General features: G+C 41.2%; 2 protein-coding genes and 1 long non-coding RNA gene across 7 annotated transcripts in view; 2 read left to right on the top strand and 1 right to left on the bottom strand.

Annotated features, from left to right (window-relative positions):
- The window catches only part of inpp5a (inositol polyphosphate-5-phosphatase A), a 71,789-nt gene extending 69,309 nt beyond the window's left edge, over positions 1 to 2,480 (top strand). For all 3 annotated transcript variants that reach the window (XM_085922280.1, XM_085922281.1, XM_085922282.1), the window contains exon 16: positions 858 to 2,480. In XM_085922280.1, coding sequence (XP_085778406.1) covers positions 858 to 907 — 50 coding nt within the window. In that variant the 3' untranslated portion in view covers positions 908 to 2,480. The remainder of the gene's footprint in view (positions 1 to 857) is intronic.
- Positions 2,481 to 4,029: 1,549 nt separating this feature from the next.
- Positions 4,030 to 6,204, bottom strand: nkx6-2 (NK6 homeobox 2). The gene is made up of 3 exons (XM_085922435.1): positions 5,727 to 6,204; positions 4,384 to 4,556; positions 4,030 to 4,293 (listed from the first exon to the last, which is right to left on the bottom strand). The coding sequence occupies exons 1-3, from the start codon at positions 6,202 to 6,204 to the stop codon at positions 4,030 to 4,032; spliced, it is 915 nt and encodes a 304-aa protein (XP_085778561.1).
- Positions 6,205 to 10,704: 4,500 nt separating this feature from the next.
- Positions 10,705 to 14,507, top strand: LOC147049771 (uncharacterized). Of its 3 annotated transcripts, none has more exons than XR_015067425.1 (4): positions 10,705 to 10,766; positions 10,830 to 11,027; positions 11,105 to 11,264; positions 12,437 to 14,507. It is a non-coding gene; the product is annotated as an uncharacterized LOC147049771 (long non-coding RNA). The 3 variants fall into 3 exon arrangements; XR_015067424.1 differs by lacking the exon at positions 10,705 to 10,766 and having other exon boundaries at positions 10,776 to 11,027; positions 12,437 to 12,803; positions 13,393 to 14,507; XR_015067423.1 differs by lacking the exon at positions 10,705 to 10,766 and having other exon boundaries at positions 10,776 to 11,027.
- Positions 14,508 to 14,940: the final 433 nt, after the last annotated feature.

The raw sequence follows: 14,940 nt of genomic DNA, 5'->3' as shown, positions 1-14,940 counted from the left end.
TTTTCAATTTCATTTCCATTTGGATTGAGTCACTAACCTTCAGAGTATTTGAGCAATCATCAAGCTAAAATATTGATCATAAGATGTGCAGTGTGAAAAGTTCCATTCATTTTCTGTGTCTAAATGATGTCAATATAATTTCATATCTTTCTTTAATTCATGTCAGACATACCAACGAACCACATGATCAAAAAATGATAAACCATATTAGTACACACGCACACCTCCCAAATTGATGGTGTTCTTTGTCATTGCATTACATTGCACATTTTGCTTACAGCAGCAACTTTTTTGCGACCACCCGCAAGTGCCTGGTGACCATTCCAGGGTGTCTCTTGCCCAATGGATGGCTCCAGCTCCAGCTCCAGCTCCAGCTCCCGCGCGGGTCTCTAATGAGGTCAAGCGCTATACAAGTGGATAGATGGACTTGCATGGTTCCTATTTTGCCACTTTAAGAGCATGTGTGAGGTCGGAGGACACTCATAGGGGACTAAGAGTCAACGGCTGCTGTATTTCATCCCTTTGAGGGTGTTGAGGTCAGGGTTCTCACATTCTTTCATCCCAAACTATGCCTTGCCACTCTGGATCCAAATAGGGCCCTTCAATTTCAACGCATAGACTTCATTGTTCACAATGTCCTTGGTAAAAACTTGATGATGAATTCATCAAAAAGTGTGTTCTAAAACCTTTGTCCAAATAGTATGAGCTCACACATCACCTTTGCTAATTGCTTAAAATGCTGCAGTCATTTTAAGACATTGATTGACTCACAAACTTGAGCTTCGGTGTGCATTTAAAAATGTCCCCGTTACATTTCTACTTGTACTTAAAAACATATCCTGTCTTCCGCCCCACAGGAAATTGTTGCCAAAGGGGGGAGAATATATTCTGTGAAGCGCCTCTGTGAGAACACAAGGAGAGGAACACACGCACACACACACACACACACACATTTGACCACACACACACGCACACACGTGCAAACACATCCACGCATGCACATACACTTTGCACAAGCGTACACTGAAGAAGAAGCTATCCAAACTTTTCCAGCAGTGCTGAGCAGCCGTCCCCACAGCTCATTCAGTTGAAAGCAGGTCCTTTTTCCTCTCCATAAAACACTTGTTGAAAATGTGGACCAGCACCCCAGGGTGTGAGGGCCCCGGCCGGCTCCAGACAAGTCACACATCGCTGACCTCACCGTTGCCATGCAACCCCCTCACCCCCAGCGCCACTCACAGAAAGAAATAGAAGAGGATGGACAAATGGGACGGCGGGCCTAATTGTTGCCAAAACTCTAATGGAAAAATCAGTCGTGCTACACATCGTTGCCATTTTCTTTCTGCCTTTATGTCTATTTGTAAGAAGTTTTAAGAGGAAAAAAAAAAAACAGTGCAATGCAAACAACTTCTATTTCAATAGGTTAATTTGTACGTTGGACAGAATAACATTAGGCTCCTTGCTGGTTTTAGTGCTTTTCTCTTATTTGTTTGAAAGAACTTTTCAGCCGTCTATATATAAATATAAGGTGTGTGTGTGTGTGTGTGTTTATTTTCCTCCTCGCTGCCATACATGACCACATCATTTTATATACTGTACTTTTTAAGGAGAGATAATTTATAATTCTTGCGTTTGGGAGATCCTTGCAGCCACGATGACCTTTGAGTAATGATGAGAAAGTGTCCAACCACGGTGATTTATTCCTCTCCAAGAATGTTTTTAAGCAGTGCCATAGACCAAGAAAAGTGTATCAAATGTCATATATATATATAGCACACTCACGTTATTGCATTATTATCATTCTTACTCTAATTTATTTCTACTCAATAATAATATGGTTCTGAATGTAATATTTTAGGTAGGAGCGGGTGTCCTTTTGTCAATTTCGTTACTGCTGTTATGGTGCCAAGTACCCAGAAATGAAGTGTGGAAATAAGGATATGGTTATTTTTGAAACTCTAAATGCAAGAAAAGACCAAGTCAAAGAATTTGCTTTTATTTGCAATCCATGTAGCCTGCAACAGTCTTCAGTGCAAAAAAACAAAAACAAGGAAAAGAGCATTTATACGTGACTGGGAATACCTGTTTTGTTTTTATGGTTTGAATTTATTACACTACACGTGTTAAGTCATTCGATTGATCCTTTGTGATTTTTGTTTTCATTTAAAACACTGCAAGTGGAAAATAATTTCATGCCTGCTGCAGAATGTGTTTTTGTGTGTATGTGTGTGTGTGTGTGCGTGTGTGTGTGAGTGCATGCGATTTGGGTTGTTAGGCAAACAAGTAGGGAAATGATAAAACAAAGTGATGCTTGTTTTTGTTCCCGCTGCTGGTTGTGAGTTGACTGTGGGACTATGAGCCGCAGTTTCCTTCACTCCATTTTACAGTATCAAAGCAAATAGAGATTTTATTCCAGCCCCTGTGGAGCGCCTCATGGCCTACAGGTGATGCACTTGCCAAGCAATAAACATTAGAGCTCACCCAATGCCTCCTTGTCCTTTTTTTAACTATTCAATAATGTCTTTCCGCACTAAATTGAATCAATTGTTTTTTATTTTATTTTGTTAATATGTGTTGCTGAAGTCATTCCAACTCAGAACACAGGGGCCACATTAGCAGTTGGCCTTTATCTGTTCAAACGTTTCATCGGTCTCTCTTTTTTTTGTTTTGTTTTTTTGACAAAAATAAATGAAAAACAAAGTACAGCCATTATTCCATCAGTGTTGTTTAGACTGTGTTGTATCTAAAATTGCATAATGTAAAAAATATCACACTAGAGAATTCAGTTATAATTTAAGATATTTTGAATTTGCCATAAAATTGTGTTTCCTTTGTTATAAAATAGAAGCTGGGTTATTAAATCAAACAAATTGTAAAAATTGTCATGAATAGATAAACAATATAGTCCCCAAAATTATAATTCAATCATAAAGTTTAACTTTATGGTTTCTACATTCAATTTCAAATTATTTTTATTTTTTGCACATTCTATGAACATCAACTTTCAGTCATTTCACATTTTTAATTCATATTGAGCCCAGTACACATTAAGACAAAAAACAAAACAGATGCTTGTTAAATAATTTATTCATAATACAAAGTGTTTTTTTTCTTTCTTCCTCTCTATAACCTCCCCACAAGCTGCAATAATAATACTCTTTAAAAGCAACAACGAAAAAAAAACACATGGTCCAGTGTTGTGTGATGAGGTCAAAACAGAAATGTGCCAATTACATATTTTTTTTTTTTTTTTGCACCGTCTATTTACAACATTTTAAAGTGTGTGACTTAAAAAGAAGTCAAAAGGAAGCAGTGTCTCTGTTATGGAGGAAATAAGCGCGCGCGTATCAGGGCTGCGAGGAGGACAGTCCCCCTCCCCACCGCTTTAAACAACATAAGTTATTCATTCTGTAAAAAATATATACATACAATCTCATGTATACTTTGTGGTCGTCTTTGAGCTGCCACGTGCAGCAATCCGTTTTCGTTCTCTTTGAGCCTTTTAGGACAGTGGATACCCTGCTTAAACTGAGCTTTCAAAGCTTCAGAGCCCCTTCACACCCGACATGTCAAACACCGCTGTTCAGTCCGGATCAGCCCAAAAAAATCATCTGGAGTCCAAACAATATCCATCCATCCATCCATCCATTTTGTCCCTATAGCGTTTGTCCTCGGGGTCAGGGGTGAACCGAGCCTGCACCCTGGACCGGTCGCCCGCCAATCGCATAAAGACAAGCATTCACACTCATTCACAAAATGATGAGTCTTCATTTCATTTGTCTCAATTATATGTGGAATAAAAAATAGGACCTATGGGGATCCAAACAAGCACATGGGTTCACTTGTGGATTAGAGTTGCCATCCAGATTGTGTTGACATTTTTTGGAACTCCGGTCGGTCGTCCCGTCCCGTACGTGTCCTCTCCACGGTGATGGTGTCAGGTGCAAATGGGCTCCGAATGTCTCCTCTGGACCATCCCCACGCTTTGCCGTGCTGCGGGCGGGGCGGGGGGGGGGCGGGCCGGGGTCATCACAAGGTGTCCGAGCTGTTACTACAGGGGCTGATGAGGGCCAAATTGCTGCCGCCTCCACCGGCGCTTTTGTGCTTTTTCAACAGTCTCGTAATCTTCTCGTCGTCCGAGTTGGGGTCCAGCGGCTTGTTGTACTCGTCGTCCTCGTCGTTGTCCGAGCTCTCCTTCATCTTCTCCGTTTCCGAGTCGTGCTTCTTCTTGGCCGAGGCCATCTCGGCCGCGTGCCTCTTCCTCCACTTGGTCCTCCTGTTCTGGAACCACACCTGATTGTGGACACAAGGGCGCACGAATGCTCAACAGGTCCTCCCCCAAAAGACAGAGCAAAAGCTCGATTTCAAGCTAACATTCCTTACTTTGACTTGGCTTTCTGTCATCCCCAGCGAGTAGGCCAGGCGAGCTCTCTCAGGACCCGCCAGGTACTTGGTCTGCTCGAAGGTTTTTTCCAGTGCAAAAATCTGCTGGCCAGAAAAAGTGGGCCTGGAGTGCTTCTTCTTGCCATCCTTGTCCATCATCAGGCTTGACTGAGCTGCAGAAAAAAAGACGTGCGTGGTTATATATATATATATATATATATATATATATATATATATATATATATTTATTGATGCAAAGAAAATGATCCTCAGTTATACATGATTTTATTCGATATCTCTTTTATGAGCAAAAAACAAGTTATGATTAAATCTAATATGGCCTTCTAGTCAAGCCATTATAAAGTTGGCATAATAATTTGACAAAAAGCAGTAAAGCACAATTTAGACTATCATTGTTGTTTTTGTTTGGATTTGAATTGAACTGTGCTTCTGTATTTATTCAGCTCTCGGTAAGAATTTAAAAAAAGGTGTAACAAACAAAATAAAAACACTTGTTGAGCCAACGTTGCTTGCTCAGCTTGTTTCACAACCATAGAAACCTTTCAATAATACTAATGATGATGACAATAATAATAATAATAATAATAATAATAATAATAATAACAACAATAATAATAATAATAATAATATCACGGCTTAAAGCAATTATTTTGAAGCAGTCTCTCATTGTTTTATTGAACTATGTGAAGAGCTTTCTAGGTCTTCTGTGTAAATCAAATGAACTAACAGAGCAAAATTTCCAAGTGTGTGTATAAGTCTATCGCATGTGTCAAAGTCAAGGCCTGGGGGAGGCGGTTGGGGGCAGTTGCCAGATCCGGCCTGCCAACTGATTTAATGCGGCCCTCTGGAGCAAATGAACTATTTACTTCATATTTATTGCAAAATGGAATTGCTCTTTTCACTAGTAAAATGAAATCCCCAGAATTGACCATTTGTCTTCCCTTAAACCACATTTATTTTTGCAGAACGGCTAATAAATTGCCAATGGATCAACAGATGCTACTTTTGACTTATGAAAAGTATCATGCCAATTGAAGTCAGGGACAATTGTGCAAACAAACGTATGCAATAATAAGATGAGGTGACACGGCCCGGCCCGGCCCAGCCCGGCCCGGCCCGGCCCGGCCCTCTCAAGTCAACATTCACTCAATTCAATCAATGTGAGCGACACCTCGAGAAAATGCCCGTTTCTTAGCAGCAATAAATATTTCCTCGCTTGACATATTTTGCAGGTTTGCTTGGGGATATTTGCTGGAGATGACTTGAAGCGCTTTGCAGTGAAACGAAGCATTTCCGATTTGATATCTCCGAAAGGTACTTACAGGGACAGGGCACGCGCGGGTCCCTCCACGGGGATCCCTGCATGACGCCCGGCCAGAAGATGGGCGCCCTCCCCGGGAGCTCGGCCAGCGGCTTGGGGTAACGGGACACGGCGGGGCCGAAGTACATCCCGGCGGCGGCGGCGGCCGCGGCGGCGTTGATGCCGCTGATCCTGGGGAAGCCGGCGGAAAGGAGCTGGCCAGCGGTGGTGATGGGTCTCCCCAGGATGTCGCTTATTCCGTGCGGGGTGGCCCCGTTGGCCAGATGCGAGTTGAGGTTGGACAGCGACGGCGCTTTGAAACCGGCCGCGGCAGCAGCCGCCGCCGCCGCCGCCGCTGCAGCCGTCGGGCTCTGCTGCAGCGCGTAAGGAAACAGGGACGTCTTCATCTCGGTCATGTTGTGCAAGGCCGCCAGCGGGGTGCTGCCCAGGACGAAAGCACTCTGCTGCCGGTTAGCCTCCATCTGCCCCACGGCTAACATTTGTCAACATGAAGTCGCCGATGAAACTTAATGGACTCTTCAGTCGGGGCGCGTTCCCCGATTATCCCGGTGCAGGAACACACCAATTTTTCTTCTTCTTCTTCTTCTTCTTCCCAGACGTCCTCTTTGGCTTCGGGGTGGCTTGCGTGGGCTCCGGGCCAAGTGACAGGAAGTCGGACGTTCTTGTGATGTTCTGGCCGCTTTTGACGGACTCTTTGGCGGTGTGTTGCCAGCGAGGAGAGAACAGAGCCTCTGATAACAGCGCAGCCGTCTGCACGCTCGGACCTGCCATTGGCCGAGCCGGAGGACCGCCGTGCGTTGATTGGACGGGATAGCGGGGCTTCTCTCTTCCGATTGGATGAGGCAGAAAAGTCCGCTTCTCCAGCAAGCTGCGCAGGGCTGCAGCGCGGCTTGGATGCGCCGTCGAAAAAAGACAACTTTAACGTTGACGCCGAAGAGAGGACTCCTCACCGGATTTATTATTTCACTCCGGGCCATCACTTTTAAAAAGTAGGCTAGTATATGTTCATGTCATTCTACATAATACAAGTCGTCTTTATAATTGTTTTTTTTTTTTTTTTACGACTCATGCAAATCCGTGCTGTATTTTAACAACGATTGCAGCAATCGTCACAGTTGCAAACCAAACTTTTTCTCGGGGAGAAGTTGCGAAATATGTAATATGTTTAAGTGCTCGAATTGGTGCTGTCCATTTTTTTTTTATTATACAGAAAATGGATGGATGTATATAAAGCGTTTCAATATTATGTATCCACATCTGCGTCAACTTAAATGCAGGAGATACTGCAGTTCATCATCATGACGCATCTAATAGAAAAGATATAACAAATGCACGCCATCAAAATATTAAAAACTGTTACGGGAGGTAGCGAAGAAGAAAATAGACATTCGGAACGATTTTTTATATCATTACATTTCGTCGTAATTCAATCATTTTAGACTTTTCATCCAAATAAGATATCAAATGATGAATATTTCACGTGATCAATTTGAAATATTGCTCCATTATTTCACTGCTGTATAAATACGAATCTGAAATTAGACCAGAGAAACCTTTGCATTAAATATTCGATTTGAATTATTTTAAACATTTACCTGACTTTTTTTTTTTTAACTATCCCGATGTTGTTGTTTTAAAAAAAACAACAAGAAGAATAACAACAACCAGTTATCTGAACATTACAGTGTAAAGGACAAAGTTTTACACGAGTTAACTAATGCTTGCATTGGAGACAAACAATGTTATCACACAAGGAAGAGAGAATGTGTGTGTGTGTGTGTGTGTGGGGGGGGGGGGGGGGGCTTCAGTCATCACTGTGAGTGCTGTAATATTTTATGGAGATGTAGGGTTGTAAGAGTGAAATATGACCATGTTGTCATTTGAAAGGCACCAAATGCACCTTGCTTCTCATTTTCTCACCAAGGAAAAGATTGTGATTTTTTAAAAGGTTTTCAACGCGAGCTGATTCACAATTGTGATAGTATGTCTTCAAAGTTGAAAGGGTACACATTGAGAAGGTTTTCATTCAAATATCACACCTGGCTGGATATCCATGTGCATTCTTTTATAATCTACATTTAGCTAATCACTACTGGATCAATTTGGGAAAGAAACACAATAAATCCCAGGCTCCATCTCAATGGTACATTAAGCAGTCAGTGAGAGATCAATGACAAAAAAATGGCCACTTTTTCATTTTTCATGCAGTTCATCTGCAGCCAAACGCTACTCTGCCAGCCCATACAGGCCGTCACAGTAAAACGAAATGGCACTTTCAATTGAATAAGAATTTACATCACTTCATTTGAAATATTCCAAAAATAGCCGTGGTGCTCACAAAACGAAGATAAAAAAACGGATTCGATTAGATTAACATCATAATTTAATAGAATAATACATTTTAAATTATATATATCTACATATATATATATATTTAATATATATATATATATATAATATAATATATTATTATTATATATTTAAATATATATATATAAATAGAATAATACATTTAAAATGATATATATATATACATATATATATATTAATAGAATAATACATTTTAAATTATATATATATATGTATATTATATTATATATATATATATTAAATATATATATATATAAATAGAATAATACATTTAAAATGATATACATATATATATATATATATATATATATATATATATATATATATATATATATATATATATATATATATATATATATACACACACACACGTGTATTTTGGTTTGCTAACTATAAAACGACGGTACTATCAACATGAAACGCTACATTGAACAATTTCTGATCCCAATTAAATAACAATCTGAACCTGTTGCTCGGCCGCGATGCAGGCAAATAAGAGGGTCTGATTTACGCCATTAAAAGTCTATTGTTATTTGTAATAATGGCTCCCTCCACCAGAGGCCTTTGTCTATCCATCGAATGGGAAAGGGTTCATAAAGATGGAAACGATAAGATTATCGGCCTGTAATCTGGGCACAGATGGCAAAGAAAAAGGGGCAAGATAAGCAGATGTTTGCACACAAGAAGACACCAGGCCGGCTATCTCAATTCCCGATTTCTTTCATTTCTTCTTTTCATGGTCTCATCACTTAACGGCCTGAAGATAAAAATACACACCCAAAAAAACGGCCTTTGTGTTTTCAGGTGAAAACAGGGATGCATCAATTATTTGACAAAGTTTAATCAATGGCGCAAAGCGCTGAAAAGATGGGTGCGTGCGTGCGTGCGTGCATGGTGCAAATTAAAAGAAGCGTCGCTCAGTGAACAACGAATGCGCTTGGAAAACAGGTAGTTGGCGCCACCCTGTGGTGAAACTCTAAATCGTGATAGTGAAATCTGCTTCCCGGTCAAACAAACGCTATAATAACGTATTGTTTGTATGCAAAATTCAAAATACATATTTGAAGATCATATTATTATGGATTAGAATATTTCCAAATTTAACTGGGTGTAATTGTGATGATTTTATCTAACAGATAATCAAAAACTAGCATTCAGTTTTCAGAAAATTGCAATATTACATGAGAGCAATCTCTTTTAAAAAACGTAGTGTACCGTATGTACATTCATGCTTACATGTGTTTTTTTTCTGAATCTAAATCTAGTCGTGATCGATATTACTGATAGTCATTCACTTCAACATTTCTAACCACTAGATGGCAACCTTCATTAAGTTAAGCGTTTCCCCCTGCAGGCTCCATAGGCTATTTATTCATGTGAGATCAATTTCAACGAACCTAAAATGTCCTTTAACCTAACCTCACACGCATCTTACAATAGTAGAAGATAAGGGCGCCTAGCTTGAATACATTATTTCTCCACTGTGTTGTTTTCATGTCTCCACAGAATAAAAATGCCATATTATTTTTTCATGTCCGTGGCCCACTGTAAAGATGAAAGATGGTTAGTTCAAAGAAATGCGAGTTGGATGTTTTCTTTTGCGTCATGAGCCTCCCCTGCTGCATGCCATGCATGAGTGTGCGTTGCAATTGTAAGGATAGAGTTGCAAATTTGGAAATTCATCATCCCTCAACCTATAAGTGTCATTGCAGAGTGGTCAAGTTGGCATGGTTGAAGGCCTTCTGTGGACCGTTCTGGAATGCTGGAGTCGCCCATGATCCCAATGAGGACAAGCAGCAAAGCAAATGGGTGGATGAATGGAATGAAATACAGAATGTGCCAATCATGAAACATTAACCTTTTCCTAAAATGCTAATGCTTTGGGAAAAAAATCACAGTTGAGAGTATTCTGAAAGTTCATTTGTCAATGATTTTGAACAAATGATGTCTGTGTCCTTTTGGTGAGTCACGGTGTTTGCACAAAGCCTATAAATGCCTGCTAACTGGCCTTATTGAATGGCCAGATGAAATGATGCTTACCTTCAAATGCTAACTGGGTTGAAATAAAATGAAAGTTAAGCACGTGGAAGGTTTCAACTTCTGCTCAGTGTATGTGACACTGGCGTGTCGGCACGGAGATTAATGTAATGTCTCCTCTTAGGCTGCCATCAAGGGTACTTTGGGAGAGTAGGAGCACCCGCAGGGTCAGCTTGATTGATTGCCTTGACACGCAAAGGTCATCATCGCCAGGGCACCGCAGCCTCCGACGCAGCGCGAAGGTCTCAGAAGCTAGCGCCTCCAATTTCCTGTAAATATTTTGCATTTTTTGGGCCTTTTTCAGGGACGCTGTTGATGTCTGCTGTCGAGGGAGCCAAGTGAAAGAGTGAGAGTATTCAAGACAGATGAAGGACAAAGGAGGCTATGTAGATTTGGACAAATCATCACCATCATCACAAGGCTTTTAGAATCAACACCACTGTTTATTGAATCCATCTCACGGTTGAAAATGTCAGGTGGCGGGAGGTTTTTTCTCTTTTCCACAGGGGGCAGCTGTGAGCTGACACAGGTGTGTCTGATCCATCCATCCATCCATCCGTCCCCACAGGTGTGGCTGATCCATCCATCCCCACAGGCTTGCTTTTAAGGAGCGTGCCGCCAGCGCCCCGCTCCGGTATGCCCGTCGGTTCGTGGCCTCGTTTCCACCGAACTCTGACTCTTTGTCGTTTCCTTCCAGCTCTCGGATCCTCCGACCGGCACCGGACCGAGCCCGGGAGCCGCGACCTCACTCCTTCAATAAAGGCTCCACATCCATTTGGGACTCCCGAGTTGGTTTCTGGGTGTGGGTCAAACGAATGGTAAAACCATGAGTGAAGAAAACTGAATCTCTGACTTTTTGTCCATCTCCATTCATGCAATGTGGCTGGAGTTCAAAGTAAGTCACAAAAGCGTGTTATGTAACAGAAGCATTAATACCATCAGTAATTCTAATGAGATGAACGTTTCACACAGCCATGTTTCTGACTCTGCAAAAAAGGTCGCTAATGGTGTGCTCCTTTCCTCATCAAGTCATTACCATATCTGAAATACGATACGTCTTTTTAAAAGATGCCGATTCCATGTGCAGTACAAAGAGGAGTATCTTGACAGCTTCAATTCAGACAGAGGAAAAGTAAGTCAGAAAAATGTGTGAGGACCTTGAATGAGTCTTTCAGTTTAACTCTTAACACTCTTTTGCTGTTGAGAGATTCAGCAAGATCAGACTTCTATTGAGCTCCTTTTGAATTTCTCAAACTATTCTTCTCCATTGCAGTGCGGAATTGATGTTACCCCCACCTATGTACACTGCTCACAATAATCTATGAGCATTTATTTTCTCTCATGCAATTCCTCAGTGTAGCTGGTGAGATGTCAATGATTTCTTTCTTTAGAAACTTTCAAATAAAAGTCGAAGCAATTCAAAAGAACAAATAACACAAAGTAGCAAAAGACTTGAATTCTGATTGCCACATAGAATGGCAAGGAAATACCAATTGCAAGACACCACAAGAGAGCAGGCAAGCCAGATCATTAGCTACGTGAGACGAAGGGGCCACTAAGTGAGCCTTGAAGAAGGCAACTAAACAATGGCTCCGTTTCGACATTGCAAATAGGTGTTGAGAAGAACAATGAAGACATTAATCGCAAATAAATGGCCAATCACTTGAGCTCCAGAGAGGGCTGATATTGCTTTACATCAGTGACACGACTGCAAAATCCTGTCGACTCTGCAAATACTGCTCCTGGACTACTCTGATATTGTTTTGCTCGTTTTTGTTGTGTAGAAAGCCCCCGATGGACCATCTGACATGCATTGTGATGTCAGGGTTATTGAGAAAAAAAAAAAAAAAAAAGGGGATATTAATTATATTCATTTTAAATTTGGGGACTTAGTCAGAAATTGTTTTGCATGCTCCCTCTTCATTCTCTTTCAATATCAGAGCTGAAATGAAAACGTTGACTCACACAAATCTGGGGATTAGGAAAAGATTTGTAACAACAACAACCTTGGGGTTATTAGTGTTATGGTATATTTTCAACTGTATATTTTGTTGGGACACATACCTTGACCGGATGTTGAAGTTTCAAGCAGGAACCTCAGGTTATGAGCGACCTGCTTTAGAAATAGAAAAAGTCAGCAAATTGAAGCAGTAACAAGATATAGTCCATGCCCAAAAATGTTTTTTTTTTTTCTCCATTATAAAGAGTCTTTTCACTTTCCTTTATTGTTAACCTTACACATCAACAAAAATAGCACTATTGATTTCTCTCTCACAGCCTCTCTCTCTCGCTTTCTCTCCTCAGATGCCCAATTATAATGCCAGTTACATCCGTGTTGCAATCAAATATTGTCAGGATTTGGATTCAGGTCGTCATCCAGGTGAGCGAGCGTGTTGCAGCATTTTGACTGTAAGCGCTCCCCTGGGGGCTGCTGCTTCTGGCCCATTTAGTCATTCACTCCAGGAGAGCTGGAAGCAAGAGGAAGGAGTCACTAACACTGGTCCGGGCGGGCCCATGAATTCATGAGGATGGAAATGGGCTGGCTAGCTGGCTGGCTGGATGTTCCTGCTTGAAGATCACTGTCAACACATAAACTCCAGCGAGGGGTCGGCCAAACAATGCACATTATAGCCGAACCCTGGCAAGAGACAACCGCGCTGAATATGATCAAGTATGGATGACAAGATTGTTCCTCAAATTTATTGAAATGTATTAGCAGAAAAAAAAGCCTCACTGATGTCTGTTCATGCATTTCTCTGCATCTTTGCTCACACAAGTGCAGCACTTCTTAAGTGACTTAGTGTGAGTCAAAAACAAATTGGTTCACTTCCTGTATTCGCTCCAGAGCAAGTTGGAGCCTCTGCTGAGTGCTCAGAGAAAAGGAAGAAGGAATTACGGCTTGTTTGCATCCCCACGGTTCAGCAATCCAATTCTGGCTGTTTACAGGCCTGCAAAATTAGGCTCATATCAAATCAGGTGAAAAATCAAGATGTTCTCTCAGCTCTAACATGGTGATATCTGAAAATGCCCCTGGAAATACATTATATCCATTAAAAAAAAAATGCACCTACAAAATTAACATCTTAAATGGTCACCTTTAAAATGGAAGAAAATAAAACAACATCTTTTCCACCCGGTTGAAAATGACTTGATTGGCCCAGGACAACATTATGAATAATAATGTTACTTATTTGTTATTTTATAAGTCAACCTCTGCATTAATCACTCCAAGTAATAGTGTAGCTTTCATTTTTCAAAAGGTTGGTGACCCCTGTTGGAGAGGATGTCCACTTGACTGCCTCATCAACCTTCAAGCTGCTCTCTTCAACTCACTAACCTGCTCACTCTCCGATCCATCCACCAAGTTTGCTCCTCATTTATACATGACACGTTTAAGTCAGCATTGGATTTGGAATTCAATATGATGGAAAGTGAAGACATTTTTGGAAGAAAACAAAAGACTAGTAGGATGACCATATCCGACATGAAGTGATCAAAGTGGGCCATGCTGTGTAATTGCCATATAATCAGACATCATACGTGTCCAGTCCCCATGTGGGCACAGTGGGAGGGGTGCTGAGGGGTGCTGGGTGCTGTGTTGGAGGTGACACACTTTGCTGGCAGAATGTCGGGTCTTCGGGCAAACAGCTGCGCCTGGCCGGCCGGGCAGTCTGAGCCCCCCCCCCCCCCCCCTTCCTTACCCCAGCTAGTTTTCAAGCAGCCATCTTGACATGATTTATGCTTCATCTCAAACTGTACAACTCGCCTCATTAGGGGATTCGTGGAAAGACTTGCAGTTACCATTGAAAAACCTGCAAAGAATTGACTGAGCTGCAAACAAAAAACAACGACACTTTTCTCTTTTTCTACTCATGCACGCACACTTATGACGCCGCCTTCCTGATCAATTGTGCAACCTTATGGTCTGTCTCAATGTGGCCCGTTTTAGGCCTTTGGCAAAATTGACAATTTGATGTGAAAAATTTAAATGCAGCAGTAGGGCGTGGGTGGGAATTGAATCTTGGTGACTTTTTGGACGTGTCTGGGGCCTAAGACATGCATCAAGGGCATCCAGACTAGGTTTTGCTGAAGGTCTCAACAGGCGGCCAGCTGCTCCAAACAGTCTTCACCTCGGGCGCCGCTCAAATAGCAACACATCTACATGGGAGGCAAACATCACCGTAATGACTCTCTGACTGTAATCTTAAACTCAAGAACCGGCACAGTCACAACTGAAAATTGCCAATGACAAATGAATCAGTCCTCTTGTGAACATTTTTTACCTTTTTTTTAATGGAAGTTGAGTCAAAATGCCTTTTTAATGTGTTTGCTGTGCTCCCACTGACGTCAACGCTGCATTGGGATTAAATCTTATTTTTGGAACAAGAAATTGTCTTGTTCTTGGTGTGTAATCAATTTTAACATTATTATTATTATTATGATCTCACAATTTTATAAACATTTCTATATCGGTGGTGCATTTGAGCCACTTTGTGTGTTATTTTTTGTGGGTGAAGTGGCGGAAAGATGCATGAGCATTTTTTGTAAATATGTGCTGCTTCATCTATTATCGAGATGATGTTACGATTGCACATTTTTTTTCTTCTTTCACTTTATCATCTAGCGCCGTAGTGACACTTGTTTGTGCAAACATAGACCCATGTATAAAGTGCTTGAGGTCAATTCACGAGCAGACATAAACAGGCCCGCATTTGAAAAGGTGGAGTGTCACGAAACACAAGTTCAACACCACACTAGGTTGTTCTATCCAACACGGCAGGAAGAGGTTAATGGACAGTTTCACAGCG

Source organism: Syngnathus leptorhynchus, chromosome 10 (assembly GCF_054491065.1).
Source record: "Syngnathus leptorhynchus isolate UIUO chromosome 10, UIUO_Slep, whole genome shotgun sequence".
NCBI classification, from domain to species: Eukaryota; Metazoa; Chordata; class Actinopteri; order Syngnathiformes; family Syngnathidae; genus Syngnathus; species Syngnathus leptorhynchus.
The sequence above is the reverse complement of the archived record's forward strand: the minus strand, read 5'-3'. Positions and strand labels throughout refer to the sequence as shown.

Excerpts from the sequence above, each read along its gene's own strand:
- nkx6-2 (XM_085922435.1), bottom strand. The coding sequence starts at position 6,204 with ATGTTAGCCGTGGGGCAGATGGAGGCTAACCGGCAGCAGAGTGCTTTC. Across the intron at positions 4,557-5,726 it reads CCCGCGCGTGCCCTGTCCCT|CTCAGTCAAGCCTGATGATG; the intron begins GTAAGTACCTTT and ends TTTTTTCTGCAG. Across the intron at positions 4,294-4,383 it reads TGACAGAAAGCCAAGTCAAA|GTGTGGTTCCAGAACAGGAG; the intron begins GTAAGGAATGTT and ends GTCCACAATCAG.